At 41.8% G+C, this 18,094-nt stretch overlaps 1 protein-coding gene across 3 annotated transcripts in view; it reads right to left on the bottom strand.

Annotated features, from left to right (window-relative positions):
• The window catches only part of CDH20 (cadherin 20), a 209,483-nt gene that overhangs the window by 10,971 nt on the left and 180,418 nt on the right, over positions 1-18,094 (bottom strand). For all 3 annotated transcript variants that reach the window (XM_052697946.1, XM_052697945.1, XM_052697944.1), the window contains exons 3-9: positions 17,122-17,416; positions 15,353-15,472; positions 11,929-12,096; positions 9,906-10,093; positions 6,447-6,700; positions 2,739-2,875; positions 120-241 (exon numbers count right to left, since the gene is read on the bottom strand). In XM_052697946.1, coding sequence (XP_052553906.1) covers positions 120-241; positions 2,739-2,875; positions 6,447-6,700; positions 9,906-10,093; positions 11,929-12,096; positions 15,353-15,472; positions 17,122-17,416 — 1,284 coding nt within the window. The remainder of the gene's footprint in view (positions 1-119; positions 242-2,738; positions 2,876-6,446; positions 6,701-9,905; positions 10,094-11,928; positions 12,097-15,352; positions 15,473-17,121; positions 17,417-18,094) is intronic.

Here is an 18,094-nt window from a genome sequence, read left to right as displayed (position 1 = left end):
ACGAGAGCTCAGGTACAATGTTCGGTTAGGCAAGATCTGTTCTTTGCACTCATCCTGTCTGATGGGCTTTCTCACAGTCTTGCCTCCTGACAGCCCCCAGTATCCCCAGCATTTCTCACCTGTCCTGCTTTGGCATTTTCACAAACAAAAGCTTCGTAGAACCTGGCAAACTCTGGCGCATTGTCGTTCACATCCAGGACTTTCACCGTGACGGAGACACTGCCCACCTGTGAGGGGTTGTCTGGAAGGAGGGGGGACAATATGAGGAAAGGCAAAATGTGGCAAGGGAAAGGGCTAGCTCCCCACTCTGCTGATGAGCTACAGCAGCCTTTTTACTATTGATTCCCATTAAATTACTTTTTTTTTTCATCAGAGACTGCGGTCACTTGCTTGTTGTATGACTCAGAGTGAAGCAGCAAATGCTACACTATCTATCCTGGCTTTCCATCTGGTCACATCATTTTCAAATTCCTTTAGATACAAAAGGCTTCAACTCAGTTCAGTCAAAGGGGACTATTTCTATAGTAAAAGTTTTAGACAGTGCCCTGCAGTCACAGCTTTGGCTAGGAAATGCTGCTTGTTGAGCCTCTATACCAGTAGCATGAGTTATGCTGAGGCTGTTTTTAAGGACAGGCTTTTTACTTGGAGCTTGTTGGAAACAGTACTTCTGCATTTCAGGTATCTTTCTCCTCAGAATTTATATTCCTTGAACATAAAAATATTGTGGCAAGTTTTTTTTGCTACTTTGTAAAGGGGGTTAAAATGCAATAACACATGAAATGGTACAGAAAAGCTTTCACTGAGGCTTAAAATTGCAATGAAAATTTCACATTCTGGATGACATCATTTGTGATATTTCTGTCCACTGGTTCATTAGCTCTTTTTGCCCAGTATATTCAGACATCATTTCACATCTCTTCACAGTTTCCAAACTCAGTATCCACAGAGTACGTTTTATTTTACTGTGTTTTTCTGCCCCAGAACAACTTTTTCCCCTCATTAAAAGATAAAATGAAACTCTAAGAGGAAGGAGAAAAAGAAAATCATAATTAGGAGGTAAGAAAGGGAGCAAAAATCCAGAAATTTCTTTAAAAGTAATCTTGTCTGAGCCATAAAGTGTCATGCATAGATCTCCAAATATATCTCACTTTATAGCATAAAATGATGTGTTCATATAAACAATAATTTTCTCATACTCTGGAATTTTCTTGCAAGTTCAGTGTGCCGAATCCATAATGTGTTTTACATCATGTCAATGGGATAATACTCTTGAACTATACTGTTTCTTTCTGATATATAATTTCAACCTTTGGCTTTCCGCATACCCATACACATCTCGCTCACACACCTGTCACAAGAGTGTGTGCATTTATACTCAATAATATTCACCTGACTTCTGAAACAAGAAGCTTTAGGAGTGCACAACTGCGGCATTCCTGAAGCTAAGTTAAAATATTGTGCTGCACAAGTACAGTGCAAAACTGGCAGAGGAGGCAGGGAGGGTGAGTCAAAGGAAGAAAGACATCATCAGACTGCTCTCGCTTTGCAGTGCGGCTACAGGGGTGGCTTCTAAGGACTTCCATGGCAGTGTGCATCTACACGGAACTGTGATGACCATCAGTGGCTGAAAATAAAGCTAGCATTGAAACAGATGGGCTGAGATCCCACCATGTCACCAGCCGCTCTCACTACTAAAAATGCAACAGGAAGGCCTTGTAGGCTGTTTCAGCATGCAAATGTGTGGAAGATTTCCTCCTGACTCTTGTGAAATATTCTCCCTGCTAACTTTAAGTTGATTGGTTGGGTTTGGGACAGCTTCTCAATTTGTTTCCTTTCAAACTGCCCCACATCCCTGGTGCAGCCTGGATGTAACAGAAGCTTCCTCAAAGATGAGGAATCGCTCAGCTTTTGGCAGCAAGCTTCTGGAAGACTGCTGCTCCTCTGCCAACGAACTGAAATCCTGACCAAAAACTGTGTGGAACAAAGAGATTTCAGGTGAAGATTGGGTGAACTCTTTATTTTATTTGCTCATATATTGTAAGTTTCTTTACAAAGCTCACATTTGTAAGTATTGTGAACTGAGTACCATTTTTCATTGTGTTGCTATGAAATGATCAGCATCTCCTTGTTCTCACAGCCTTGGTAGGGGTGAATCCTGAGATGAGTTTTAGTTCATTGTAAAACCTGAGAGTCTATTAAGTTGCAGTTGCTGTGAGGTTTTCATACAAGAGGATCCCACAGCACCCTCCACAAATCATCCGTGCAGAGAGCAGATGGTGGTGCCACTCACTTGCTACTGGCCCAGAGCAGATTTCCAGAAGCAACCTAATAGTAAAGAATCATTGCTGCCTGCCAGTCCCTGCGCTGTGCAGTCTTCCCAGGTAGGACTGGCAGTTCTGGCAGCTGCACAGCCTTTGCACCTGCCCAGTCATTCTGGAGAAACAGAGCTTTCACAGAGACATATTTCAGGAAGAGTTTTAAATAAATCCCTAGAATACTAATGAAAAGAAAAAAATGCACTCTGCGTTTAAATGCCAGCCTCCACTTCTCCCACCACCTTGTGAAAAGGAGCATAAGAAATTAATAAAATATGGTGCTGGCTTGCTGGTATCTGGGAAGTAACTCAATATCACTTCCCCTTCAATACATAAGATCCTATGAATTACTGAATCCTGGTCTTTCAGCCTGCTTTGTCTATTATATCTCTTTAATCTGTGCACAGTCTGCATTCTCCTTACTCAGCTCCATAGCCAGCACTGTGATGTTGTGCCAGGAAACATCCTCCCGGTCCAGAGGTCTTGCAGTCATCAGTGCTCCTGAAGTGATGTCAACATAGAAGAACCTCCCTGGATCACTGCTCCTGTCAATCGAGTACCTGCAAGAGTATACATTGAAAGCATTTTGTAACTCCTGTGAGACATGATAGCAGCCTTTCAATGTCTAAAATGGAGCTATAAGAAAGAAGGGGACAGATTCTTTAGCAGGGTCTGCTGTGTGACAGGACAGTGATCTCAAACTAGAGGAAAGGAAATTTAGATTGGATGTAAGGAGTAAGGTTTTTTTTCTTGCAATAAGAATGGACACAGGTTGCCCAGAGAGGTGGTAGATGCCCTGTCCCTAGAAACATTTAGGTCAGGCTGGAGGGAGCTCTGATCTCGCTGTAGGTGTTCCTGTTCACTCCAGGGGAGTTGGACTGGATGGACTTTAAGGGTCCCTTCCAACTCAAATGATTCTGTGATTCTATGTTCAACAAAGTACTCCAGCAGTGGGAATACTAGGAATCCTATATAGCAAATCCACAACTCAGCTGTGTGCTCCAGTGACTTGTATAGGTACAGAGCAAGACACTTGAAAAATGAGTAGTTCGCATGGCTAATGGCACGTAACAGCGAGAACTGCTGGGATGGAGATAGAGGACAGGAAGATTTAGAGGAAGCAGCCTCAAAGCAAGACACAGCTCGGTATGGGAACATCTGCTTTACAGAGAAAATCTGTCAGTGAGGAGTGCAAGCTCTTTTTCTAAGCAAAATAATTATACCTTTCCCTTGGGCACAGTTCAGACTGTTTGAAAATGACTTCACACCAACTCCCTCACTGGGCACTTGGGCTGACGAGGAGGAACCATTCGCTTGCTCTCGCTTTTACATTCTCTCTTCCTTCCAGTGGAATTAACTCCATTTGAACCCTGAACTGCCCTACTGACAGAGCCACGTCCTTGCAAGGGGTGATGTCACGTTTTCCCATCAGTCATCAAGTTTTCCTTCAGCAGATGACAAAATTGGAGGCAAAGACACGTTTGCAGGGTGTGTAACATACTCAATTATGTGCTTCAAATACTCTTACCACCAGTTCGTACCAGTCACCTTCCTAGCTAATTATGTTAACATGGTAAGAGATCCTCTGGCAAAAGCTACCCATGTGTTTATGCAAATGCCACAGACTTGAACAGAGCCTGGACTTCTTCTCTCTTGGTTCTTTCTTCCAAGTTGATGGGAATTGAAAGCATTAGTCATAACAGATGCTGAGCAGGGCTTGCTGTCTGAATTTTCTCCTTTCAGCGTAAGTGCATTCACTGGAATGAGAATGCCAGCCCGATCTTTATATAGTGATGCATTAAGCTGGGATATAAAGTACCGTTAGGTTATGCTGTTTCAGAAGAATGAAATAGGGTGGAAAGGCAGGCTTGCTTCCCTTTCACTTCCAATTCTTTCTACCTCTTCTTAAATAAAGAAATTTCTGAGGAATTTGATTTATTTGGGAAATATGTACGAGGGTTGCTATATTTTGCTATAATAATTATTTTTGCATGAGACTATAAAAAGAATTTCCCTCTGACAGTTTAAGGCCAATGAGTATATGAAATTGAATACGGCCTTGTGATTAGTGGTGCAGTATTAATCACTGGTGTCAAGAAGCACAGGTGGAGTCTTAGCCTGGATTCTGCATGTATGTTGTCTCGTTAATAAGGCCTGCTCCTACACACTCATTTCTATTGTACTCTGGAGGTAATCTTCCTAAATTCCCTGACAATGAATCATGGTGTACTTCTAGCAATTGGAAGTTTACAGTGTGGGGGTCCGGAGCGCTGCTGAGATATGACCTGACTCCTGTAATTGACAAAACGGCCAAAGGACGTGTCAGGTCTCAATTTTAATTTCAGACATATTCCATCTTATGTAATGAGATAGGTATCTGGGATCCTCTTATTTTGTTTTACCCTGTGCAAAGTGAAATTTGTGCAAGCCCAAAACATAGCCAGATTGATACAACACAGAGTTGGTGTGGATGGAGGAAACCACATTAGAGGCATGGAGTAGGAGAAGCAATACTTGACATTTGCATTTTAGTTAGCATTACAAGTGCTATTCAAATAGTACTTATTCTTTTTTTTTTTTCTCTATCTCAGTCATTCACATTTGTATGTACAAGGTGTGGAGGAAGAAAGAAAAAGGAAAGAAAAAGGAAGGAAAGTGGGAAGGGAGGAAGACGGGAAGGAAAGGAAGAAGAAAGGTGGGACAGAAAAAAGTTATAGAGGAATCTTTAAAGTGTGTAACATGTTTTTAAATATCCTTGGCAATGCCTTCTGTGCTTTCTAGAGTGCTTTTTCATCACAGGCAGCCACTGGAAAGCTCTCAAGAAAACTGAAAGAAAACTTATTAGAAATAACAACGAACACTGCCAATACTCCACAGAATTATTTCAATACTATTTAAAGCAGATTAGCACAATGCTGTTTGTGCTGCAGTGTCTGGATAATGCTAGACTGCAATCAGCAAAATAGATGCAGGCAGAAAAAAAGTTTAGGGTAATGAAGCTGTGCTGCAGACAGTATAGCAGTTTAGTTTTACTCAGTAATTTGAAACAATGTCATGAGAAGTAGGATAGCTTTATAATGTAGGTAGAAAAAGTGGGTATATTAAGTAGAAGAGATGAAAAACTTAATTACAGCAGTAACACATCAAGAAAAACAGTCTTTGTGTCTGCTTGCATCTCTCAGCTGAAGCCCATAGAGTTGCTCATATAGACTTCCCTTTCTCTGAAGACTCTCAGTGCTATGACTCTTTCCAGTATTTCCCAGTTACTGAGTACAGATAGCTGAGTGCAGACTATTCAGAATCCAAACACAGGTTCAGGGTCAGCACCCAAAGCACTTTGCAGGTGAGAGGAGCAGCTGACCTGCTGGGATTAGTAACTTGCAAACACCTGGAGCTTCTGCAGGCAGTGAAAACCAGTATGTGGGTTGGCCTCAGAAAAAATCAGTCTTCTCTGATAAATTGGGCTGGTTCAGCAGCAACCATGGAAAACAGTACTGCTATCACACAAAGCTGCCCTTATGGCTCCTTTCTGAGTTGTAGCTCTGCAGCTCCCAGGGCTGTAAATACACCTTTTACCTTCCATAACTCCTTACAGGTACATTTAGCTCTGCAGCTTTGACCAAACACTATATAATTCAGTGGCTCATGCGTGCTTATTAGTATGCGTTCAAACTACTCCAAATGTAGCTGTGCACTTGAGCTGTTGACAAAGACAGGTTGCAAATAGCAATGGTTATGAAACAGAATGGGAAGAGAGAAGTGAGCTCATTACTTTCCCTTCAGTCCTACAGCAGATTCTCAGCAATGCAGTCAGTTTTGTTGTCAGACTGTGCCAGCAAAAGCACAAAGGTCTGGAGTTTGTTTTTAATTTACGCTGTCAGGGCTTGCCTTGACCAGTTCATGGCAATGCTAGCTATGTGTGCCACAGAAAAAGCAAGGGTGAGCTCCTGCTTTGTTTTGCCAGTTGTAACCAGGCCCCTTGTAGTGTGAGATCCTGTTTGATTAAACTCACTGATGACTTTAACAGGTTGGAAGGAGTCCCTCCCACCTGTCCTGCATCAGCCCATCGCCAGTCCATCAACCAGAGGTATCAGGAAACACTCCTGGGGGACACAAGAAGAAAATACAGACCTGATTGAATTGTTGGTCACATCCGGGTCCTTGGCAGAAATGATCTGTATGGTGGCCCCAATCTCCACATCCTCAGGCACCTCCACAAAGTAAAAACTGGGCTCGAAAACAGGAGGCTCATCCACATCCTCCACGCTGATGTGGACAGTGGTGGTGTCTCGGAAAGGACCCAGGTTCAGGAAGCGCATCTCCAGGTGGGAGTTGGCACCTTCGACTTTCAAGGTGTAGCTTTTCTTGCTCTCAAAGCTTAAAGGCTAATGAGAAAAATCGTATCTATGATTAGGCTATGATATCACATGATTTATCACATGATTTAGTCCACATTTTAATCTTCAGAAGATGCCCTCTCACATAAGCTAATTCTTATTGTAAACAATAAATCTCTACAATGAGCTTTATTCACAAGGGTAATAAAGATTAATATTTGCAGGTGGAAACAGAGCGCTGAGTGACAGCTGTACCGGCAGTGGCAATGCCTGCATCTTGTTTTTAATTATTTTTGACAGTTGAACTGAAAAAAGTCAGTTTGCAATATGTATTCATACTGCAGTCACTTTAAAATGTGCATTCTTTCATTCTTCTTGCTATAATGAAAACAAGAGTGGCTGCACCACCCTGGTATTGTGATTCACATTTTCATTCTAGTCTGGGAAAAAAACAGAAATGAAAAAAAAAACAGGCAGAAACAGGTAGTTTGGAAGCACCTGAAAACAGGCAAAGATGTGAGGAGCTGGTTCCTCAGAAATGGGCCCTGGTGGCAGTCATGACGAGGAGGTCCCAGAGCATGCATAAGAAGAGATGAGTTTTATCTGTTAGTACTTGCGTGAACTTGATTTCCTTTCTAGATAAAGTTATTTACTTGGGGATCCAGGGTATGGAAATAATAGACTCTGACACTGAAATTTTCAATAAATAAATCTTTAATTTCCCTCTGTGCTCCTTTTCACAGATCCTGAATTAAATGGAGCTTCTCTAAAACCTGCTTGGATTTAAATGGACAATTTCATATTTAATGTGCAATTTACCAATCCCAATAAGAGAAAACATGACAAGAATGACTGCATGGAACTTTTTCACCAGATTAAGTGCAATTTTCAGAGGACACAACCATATTTTTCCAAGCACAAGTCACAAGTTACAAGCAATCATACAGGGATTAAATGATCACAGCCCTTTATTTCTGCATTTCAGGGAGCATTAATGTTGAAAGCCAGCACAACTGGATCTACTTAACACAGACTTTCTAAGCAGGACAGACTTTGTACCAGGGAAGAAATGTCCCCATTCTCAGGGTTGCACAGTGGGATATCATTTTTGGTACAGGGATGGCTTTCAAAACGTGTGGCTGCATTTGTACAAATTGGAATGCTGTATGTGGAATACCATGCACTCTCAGTTCAGTCTCTAGTAAGACCATTCTTGTTCTCATCCAAAACCTTTGCTTTTTCCTTTCAGCTCTTTCACTTTGAAGATATATGACTAGATAGGGCAATGAGCTGGACAAGAAAATGGAGGCACAAGCAGATGATCCAAAACTTACTTCTGCTGCACTTAATTCTCCTGGTGAATCAGTGGACACGGCAGACATAGCACTTGTCAGCAAGAATTCAAGTAGATGTACAAATATATTACCCATTAGTATGGAGTCATTATGCTCTACCAATTGTGTATTAATGCATCGTAAAATAGCAATAAATATATTCACACAATAAAGCAATAGTTATTGTCCATCTGGCAAGAAGTGTGCAATGCAAAGCTGCCTGAATGTGTATCAGGAAGAAGGCCATTCTATCTCCTGGATTCTCACATGAAGAAGACTATGTGAGAAATACTGCACATAAACCAAAAGGCTGTTATAAAAAGAGCACTCAAATCACAGAAAGACTTAAAAGCTATAAAATCCAACTATGTTAGGAAATATTTGCCTAGGGTGCTCAAGTTAGGAACAACAAAAAAGAAAAATTAAAGCCGTGGCAGGCCACCACATTCTGGGCTCAGACCACCTCAGTTTGCTTTGGCCTCCTTCATTGCTGTGGCTTAGACTTCTGAGCCTTCCATGTACCTTTTGCTTTGGATGCATTCTAACCTCTTTCCAACGTGACTGCGTGAGGAGGGCAAGAAGGCTGCCTCCTGCTGAGCACACAGCTGAGAGGAGAGATGCCTTTTTTTTCAAAGAATTCATTCTGATGTTAGAAATTCTCTCTCCCTCTTTCCCCTTACTGTGATATTATTTTCTAACAATACCAATTGCATGACAATTTTTGGTTTTGGTTGCACAGCTCCAAAGGACGACTTCCCAATGTTTGGCTATTGATGACTGCAACATTTCAAACAGTGCCAGGTATAGATCACATTCTAGAGACATTTATATACAGTGGATGGATTGAGCAGTGTGATGTCGGTACATATCCAATATGATTGATGTCATAAACTTTTTATAACTGCTTCTGGTTCAAATTAACATCTAGTAAAGCTGTATTTAGGATAAGCGAAGTCACACTAATTGACATATGTACTCCACATAAACTACTTTATTTCATCAATAAATAAGTGAAAAATTCCAGTAAGGTTTTTATAACATTTATTTTGTTCTAGGAAAGCATTTAAGCACACACTTAACTTTAGGGCTTAGTGCACATAAATAAGAGTTGGAGAGAAGTGACCATAAATACATGCTTAAATGCTTTGCTGTAGGGCACAGAGACTTACAGGGTCAAATCAATCCCAGGTGTACTTCCATTTTAGCATACATTTTTGTCCCAGGCTATTTAAAGGGAGTATATATTCTCTTATTAGTACACCAGACATACACTTACTCAGAAATATGGTTACAATTTCGTAACCTAGAAGTACTTCTTGCACTTATGTAAGATTGTAGAATAAATATCCTGTAGCAGGGAGTCTAAGCAGAAAGGTCTACTCCGTTCTCTATAGCCTGCGGAACCGAGCACTAGCAGCTTCACAGCTGCCATTTTAGAAACAGCTTCTTCCAACCTAATTAGCATTTATGGATCTTCAAGCAGCAATTAAAAAAAAACCACTGCCTTGGTTTTATTGGTTTATAAATAATTCTAAGGCATGCTTTATTATTGTTTGTGGGACACCGGAGTGAAAAATGTGTATAGTTCAAATGCAAATATTGATCTAATTTCTTGCATTGTAGGATAATTAAGCTACAGAGAATATTTAAATAGATAAATAGCGAATCTGAATATTCCTTTGGTGGGAAAAGACATGTTTATGCTAGCACTGTCCCTGCTTTTGAAAGGCTGCTCCTAGGAATGTGATCTGCTTTCATATTTTAGCAATGAATGTTAAAGAAATGCTGTTTTATAGCAGGAAAGGGGCTACTGCCACACAACGGGAGCCAAGTTACTACACACATAGGGGAATACTGCACACATAAAGTGTAACCAGGACCACTAGCTATAAATTACTACAAAAAGGAAACTTTACTACCTTTCTCACAGTTATGATGCCAACTTGGTAATTAGGATCAGTATTAATATCAAAGACATCCAGCCCATCTCCATCCACGAGGCTGTATTTCATCTCTGCGTTAATGCCTTCGTCCAGGTCTTTAGCAACCACACGGCCCACGGTGGAGCTGACAGGAGCAGACTCCAGCACACTCATCTGGTAGTGCTCTGCCACAAGAAGCAGGGAGAAACAGAACAACAAGCTGTGAAAAGGAGCCAGAAACTGCATGCTAATTCAAAAGGTGCCTCAAGATGGGCCATAATACCCCTAGTTTGATGGGAATCAATACGACCTTTCCCAGAGTGGACACAGCACAGTGTGATCGCCTTTAACGGACCACAGCCAGACTGAGTTGCCAGGGGATGTTTGATGCAGGTGTTTGTCTTACCAACAGGTTTGCTCACAGGGTTCTGTTCAAAATAGCAATAAAATCAAAAACAGGAACTTCAGATGGAAAAAATTGAGCAATTAGCACAGGTGGTGGTGCAGCTATTATCTATAGCAGGATATGAAACATAGTGGGAAAGACATACAACTGGAATAAGCACACAAATGCTGAGCACCACGAATCCTTCACCAAGTCTCCACAAACTTGTGCAGTGCTTTGAGAGCTCAGAAGCTTGACTGTTCCTTCTCCCAAATTTAACAGTTGCTCTACTCAAATGCACCGCCTCTCTCTACAAACCTGGCCTTGAGCACATTTAGCACATCACTAATTTGCTTAGCAGCTAAAGAAATAACTGCGATTTTAGAAGTATGCATTTTAAAACTACATGGTTAAAAAATATAAATGCTTTTTATAAAATACAGTTCTGCCATCCTACTTCATGTCCAAACCATCCTTGCTGCACTTTCTCTGTCCAATTATTGTGCTTTACAAGGCAGACTAACACCAAGGGTAGGGTTTGATTTGTTCTCATTTTCCTTAATCTAGGCTTTGATATCAAAGTTACAATTCATGCCATTTTCCAAACAGGATTGGTGATGATGTGTTCAGTAAGTTGTTCTCAAAGGAGAAGGAAAGTAGAAGTTGATGCTTCTTGCTCGTCTTTGTGGAGTGTTTTGATATATCAATGCCACATGCAGAAACAGATGGAGAAGAAGCAGAGCAACAAAAAGAACCGCAGGAGCTTTTGTTCCTCATCCAGATAAGAAAAACGGCAAAACTAAAATAGCTTGAGAACTGATCTATGCCTCTAGAAAATTGACTTTTTTTAAAAAATAGAAATGTATCGTAGGTCCTTTGGAAGATTTAGTACAAACAGATCTGAATTTTTATGTCTGATTTTAAAATGCAATATAGTAGGTAAATTTGACCTAGAATAATTAACACACACACACACACAAAAGAGCAAAAAACTGCAAATCTTGCTTTAAGACTTTGTAAAGACGAAGCAGTGTTTCTGCTAAGAGTGGAAGTCTGCTTTCAGATTCCATTGACTGTTGCTGTTGCGTTGCTCATTGTTTAGCTGTATACTGCTGAGGTTTAAGGGAATCTTTACTAGAGAACAGCCTGTGGGACAGCCTGTGTGACGCCGACAGCTCAGCGACCAGACGCTCCCTGCAGTGGGCTGGCCGCGGTGTTGAATGAATTGTCTTCCAACTTCCAGAACTGCCACATGGCCCTGATCTGACAGACAGCCTTTTGGAGATAGGACTAGGAGAGAACCAGGGCAGCTATTAGCAGCCAAAGGCAACGGCCATGAGCAGCCTTGGAATAGCTCTCCTTCTTTCTTTCTTTAAATGTTGTCCTGTAAATTAATTTTCTACCCTGTGAAAAGCAGGATGCTTTTGATGATTTTGGCAGACAGGAACCTTTACTGAAAGACAAACTATTGGAAGCTTCGATTTGGTATTTTTCTGAAGGAAAGTTCCTCCTTTGATCTGAAATCATGCTCATCTCTCGTTATTGCCACACCAAGTTTACAAATAGCTGGAATGGGACCAGACAGCAGTCATGCGGCGCTGCCCTTTTTGCCATCTTGACAGGGTGGATACTCACTCTGTGGAAATCTGGGTGGGTTGTCATTGACATCAGAGAGCGTGATGTTGACTGTGGTTGTTCCAGCTAATCCTCCCAGCTGTCCGCCCATATCCTTGGCCTGGACAATCACTTCGTAATACTCTTTTGCTTCTCTGTCCATGTTCATCAGAGCTGTCCTAATTAAGCCTGTGAGATTGAAAGGGGAAGTGGTTTGGGGAACAAAGGAGACAGCAGTTAGTGCACAAATGAGGCAGGGTGGTCCTGCTTCTGCAGTGTGCTCTCTACACAAAGCATCAGACAAGACTCTGCACTCAGTCTCACCTTTGTTGGCACAGTAAAACTCACCCAAATTAAATCTAGGTCAACAGAAGGCATGAATTTTAAAGGAGCCCGGTTAAAACGCATCAGATGTGGGGCAGGCTGTCCATTCAAAATTAAAGCGCTGCCTTCTACAGCAGCTGGATAAGGACTGTGGGAACACAGCGCGCTACGCTGAATTATGGCTGTACTCAGGCTAAAAAAACTCTGCATAAAAGATAGAAGTAATGGGATCAGAGAAAAAATACAGAGGTTTCCAGGCTGTCCTCCTGCACAGAGTCCTTGGGACGAACTGACTGAAGTCCAGTAGACACCTAGGCCTGGGGCAACTATAGTTTGACCTTGAAGGTCTTTTCCTACTGAAATGTCCTTAATTCTATGGGAAGGCTGGGGGGAGAAGGGAGGGGAGGTTGGCCGTCGCCCTCCTCGGGTGACACTACTGCGAGTGGACGTGAGGTGGCAGCAGCTCTTCTCTTATGAAGGTTGCAAGCAGCCGGCTGGGGCAGGACGCGTTGCCGGACACTGCGGCACCCAAAGCCATGGCTGCACTCTGGAACACATTCAGGGTGTCCCTCCACACGGCCCCCTCAGCCCCAGGCACCCACCTTGTCTGCACAGAGCAGCATGCAGGGTGCTTGCATCAGGGCACTGCCAGCTGCAGTGATCTCCTTTAGTCTTTATTTTTAGCAGGCGAGCAATGTATGGGTTTAATAAAAATGCAGTAAAAAGATATTGCATTGGCAATTATCACTGAATGTAAAAGGAAAGAAATAGTGACCAGGACCAGGCAATTCACAGTGCACTATTTTAATTTTGCTGCCTGGAGTCCTTAAAGAGTCTCATCCTGCAAAGTTGAGCAACTCCTCAACTCCTCAGTAATAGAAACAAGATGAAAATGCATAGCATTTTGGAATGTATTTTCTCTACAAGCAAATATTTTGCTGAGAATTCCTCCTCCTGTCTTGTCCTTGAGAGAGAGTGAGCTAAATCTAAAGAAGAAATCAGCACCTGCATTTGTGGTCTGTGGTCCAGCACACCAACCCTCAAAGCCATTCAGATTCACACATGCCCTCTGCTCCCAGCTCCCAGGTCCCCCTTCCTCCAAAAGGTTTGGCTTTTCTGGGAACGCCCAGCACATAATTGATTCGGTTTTTACAAAAAAAGGAAAACACAGGTTCTACAGGGCCCCTCCGCCTGGATACACAACCTCGCTGTGTAATGTTTGGAGGAGCAGCCACGCACCTCCTCCTGCTGCTGCACGCAATTGGTTGGCCAAGGAATGCTGAGGATGGTGATGAACCTTAAGCCTTCTCTATGGCTATAGGAAGGACTCAGATCCTCAGATTCTCCAAAATCAGGTACTGGCACTATTGCTTTTAGCAACTTGGACATGGCTCTTAAAAAATAGTAAAGAGCAGAGATGATGTCATTTCTGTTCCATAACAGCCAACTAGTTTCACAGGATATGAGAGAATCAGGGACCTTTGCCTACTGCCTGATGGGATTTAAATCCACATCTTTAACCTTTTAGGGGAATTTGATCATGAACAGGCTGTGAAAGTCCTCTGGAAACTTTGTTCACTGGAACAGGCTGCCCAGGGAGGTTGTGGATTCTCCTTCTCTGGAGATATTTAAGACCCATCTGGACACCTACTTGTGAGACCTGCTATAGGGAACCTGCTTTGGCAGGGGGGGTAGGACTTGATCTCTGGAGGTCCCTTCCAATCCCTAAGATTCTGTGATTCTGTTATTCTGTGAAAAAGGACAGAGGCTCTTGGCCTTTCTTTGAATTGCTTTGCATCTAGGTTAATGCAAAATACATGAGGTAAATGACAGAACAGGGCAGGAGCAGTGTTCTTGAGCAAGGCCATGTTGGGAGATGAGGGATAGGGACCCCAAGGGCTGCTGCCAGAGGAGTGCATTGAAATGGCATGCACACTCCTAGGTGCTTTAATCATCAGGCATCACTACAAAGGAACTGGTGATTGCTTATGCTCTATCTCTGCTTTTGAAGAACATGAGACGGGCAATCACATTTTGTTGGTTATCAAATCCTGCAGGCAGGTTTGCATTGGAGAAATTGGTTAGAGTCCTGTACCTGTGATGTGGAAAAAATAGTTTCTGGATGACAAGTGTCTGGACGACAAGTGTGTGCACCCTGAACGTTGCACAGAGGTTGCTCTGGATCTCATGTCTAGAGATCCAGGTCTAAGTGACTGGGAAATTTCTAAATGGAGGAAGAGGATCTTTTCTGCTAAAAAGCAATCAAGTACATGGTTTTGGACTAAAAAGACTTTTCTGCAGCCTAAGTTGCACTCCAGCTGTTAAATCAATACTGGATCTGAGGCAGAATGTTACCTCTTTGCTTTCCTAGAAATCATTCAGTACTTAACAAAAATGATGACTATGCCCTTATTTTTCTATGTTTGATAACCTGATGTTATAAAGCAGTAACAAATGTTACTGCTTTAATTGAATAGCATAGAGCTGGTTTGCATATTGTCTTTGGATAATACACCTGCTAACCAGAAATTGCTAACTTTCAGTAATGGATTACAAAGTGATTTTTTTTTTCTACTTTGTCCCCTAAGGCTCAGCAGAGACTATCGTCTTATGAGTTTCTGACCTTAGCACTACAGATGCCCTTTAGAAACTGTCAAAACCTGTCAGATTCCTCCTTTGGATATAATCCTTAGGTATATACAGAAAAAGAGAGAGAAAACAAGCAAGACAGAGAGACTGTCTTGGAGATAAATTTAAGGTTATTAACAAGAATACCCTTAGGTAAAACTACTCCACATAACTACATGCTTCAACTTGCACTTTCCAGTTCTGGTTATCTACTAGATCTGCTGAAGACATCATTGCAGTGATAGAAGCTAACAAAGATATTTACAGCATCAAACAAGCCCCTTTCCTTAACAGCAGAATATGGTCGCTCAGATGAACATACTGCTGCAGAGTCCTTCTTCTGGAGCTCATCACCACATTCTTGCCTTAACCACCTCACACTGCTGTGCTGTCCAGTTTCTGCGTCCAGTCATGACGTACCTCTTCTTCTTTCTTCTTAATTTTTTTTTCTTTTATTTTTCACACTGACTTATTCCCAAATGAAATAACATACCTGTCCGAGAGTCCACAGAGAAATATGGCTGTCCTTGGAGAATGCTGTACACAACTCTTGCGCTGTTCCCATAGGTTGGGTCATCAGCATCTGTTGCTGTCACCTGAATTACAGAGGTGCCTGACAAAAAATAAATAAATAAATTAAAAAATTACGTAGACTGTGTGGGATAAAAGTACACAGTTCATATCAAAATGTTTGACAAGTTTTCCCACACAAAATCTCTACATTTGGTTCTGGTGGTGTTTGTATTTATTGCTCACATTTGTATTTCAATAGCACTAAAGGAATTAATAGGCATAAATTCATTAAGCATCTTTAAGAAGATATAAAAGAGTAAGAACTCTATGGAGCACGGGTGCAGAACTGCTGACCTAACAGCATTTTGTGGTGGTCTGCAGGGAGTTATTAGTAACATGCTACTTGTTTCTTTTCCCCCTTTCTTGCTTTAAAATGTTATCTGAAATCAGTTCAAATAACATCTATAGAATAAATCACAGATTACTGCAGGAGGTCCATGGGTGCTATATGTTGACTAAGGAATGGAAATTGTTCACAAATTCTGAGCATGAAGGGATGCATCTCTCAGATAACCTCTCTGTAGCCCTGCAATTTACATTGTATGGACTACAGATTACACCCTGCAGAAGTACCTTTTGGGCTCTGTACAGATGCTTTTCCTTCAGTCAGTTTTCAAGGTCTGCATCCTCTGAAGCTAATAATGGCATGTAGGTGATGTAATTTATCAAGACGAAGGAGAAGGTGAGACATAACTGCTTGAAATATATGAGTTTTGACTCCTTAAAATGTCAGACAATGCCTTTATGAATGCATTTAGCCTTCTACATAATGTTTTGTGTTAGAAACAAATCCAGTATTACTAGATACACACTGGAAAATAAATATGAATTCAAGCTACCTGCTAACATTAAGTAACGTCATTTCTGAAAGGAATTTTTGAATTGGTACTTGTTTCCAGCCTTATGCCAACATTATCTTGAAGAATGAGGAGTTGAACACATCTGTAACTTCAGGAAATGATTTATTTGGTATTATTTCAGAAATAGTGCTACTGAGCCAAAAAGTAACATACCTCTCCAAAAGAAAGAAAAAAATCCAGTAAAAAAGAGTACTTAATGTGACTATTAGAATTGTCACATGATAATGGGATAATGGTTTATCTTGATGTGTAGATAAGAAGGATGCTATTTGCCCTCTGGCTACACTGCAATAATGACTGTCTTTGGCATGATCTCACTTTCTAGAAGTGCAGAGCAAACAGTACTGGATCTTTGGGATTGACTGAACAGCTTTCAGTGCAGGCATACAGGATTAGATGGTGGAAAGTTGCTAAAAATTGTCATTGTGTCTACGCAATTTCAAGGGCTTCTGGACATCATTTCAGCTCTCAGTTTGAACTTGCATTGGTTTCTGTAACCATAATTTCCTGGCTGGTAATGAATGTCTAATGGTCATTACTTATACTACCATCTGAGGGCAGGGGAGAAGCAGCACCACATTACTTCTAGTTGTCTGCAGGTAGCATGCTCAAATTACACCGTTCTTCAGCTCTCCATTTCCCTTTCACATTTTTCCTTTCAGAGGTGCCCATCTGATGGTGGTGCAAAGCCTACATTCCTCCTGCAGCACCCAGGCACCCCTGAGGAAGATCTCCTGCCCTGCAGCTTTTATGAGGAGCAAACACAGAGTCCAAAGAGTCAAGGAACTGATGTTTTGGAGACTGTCTCTAACCACAAAATCTGCCTTACCCACAGGTGACATTTCTGGAACAGAGGCCACATAAGGTCCATCCAGGAACTTGGGCTCATTGTCATTGATGTCTTGGATTTTGATGATGAACTCAGACTCCGGTTCCATCGGCCGGCCTGTTCGTCTGTCCAGAGCCTGTGCTCGCAGGGTATACTGTGACCTTTCTTCTCTGTCCAGTCTCTGAATAGCATGAATGTCCCCCGTGGTATCATCAATTGTAAACACGATGCCAGCTCCCTCTCCTGAGAGGATGTATTTGATGGAACCATCTCCTCTGTCCATGTCGGAGTGGAGCTGTAGAAAGGAACAGGACTGACTTAGAGCATGAGCAGGGCAAGTAGCTTCCAAAAGACACTGAGCACGTGAGCATTTTGGTCTTACTGAACTTTACAGTGAAGGAACAGGCCCTGTGCCTCTTTCAAATCTCGTTTAGCACAAGAATTATCCTTTGCTGGGTTGCAGTAGCCATTGAAAAAGACTCACTGCCAGAGAAGGAGAGGTCAGCAAAAATATAGACAATGCTTGTTCATGGAGGAGAGAGATACTGCGGGGGTAGCATAATATCAGGCAGATGAAGTAAATCTCTTTGTAACCAAGAAGAAAGGAGGATGGGAGAGCTACTCAGTGAGTGCCATCATTCAGACGTCTTCTAAAGAAAGTCCCCTGAAATTTTCCCATGAAAAGCAAGAAAAATTCAGCTGGACCATTACGTCTTCAGGAAAGAATTACTGTCAAGCAGTAGGTAAGGTAATCAATGAGGAACGTTTCATTGTGTCTGTTGTAGGATATATAGATGAGAGGTATCCCAGAGATTCTAGAGAATCAGCAAATGGATTTATTGCATGACTGCTAATTAGTTCTGAGCAGCCACAGATAGCTGGAAATGCAACAGAACAGAGGAAAAATAAATGCTGTGCAAATTATCACCTGAAACAGAAACAAATCATCCCAGGGACTACCATTCTGTTAAAC

Source organism: Tympanuchus pallidicinctus, unplaced genomic scaffold, assembly GCF_026119805.1.
Source record: "Tympanuchus pallidicinctus isolate F22 unplaced genomic scaffold, pur_lepc_1.0 scaffold31, whole genome shotgun sequence".
NCBI classification, from domain to species: domain Eukaryota; kingdom Metazoa; phylum Chordata; class Aves; order Galliformes; family Phasianidae; genus Tympanuchus; species Tympanuchus pallidicinctus.
This window is presented reverse-complemented; position numbering and strand designations above follow the sequence as displayed.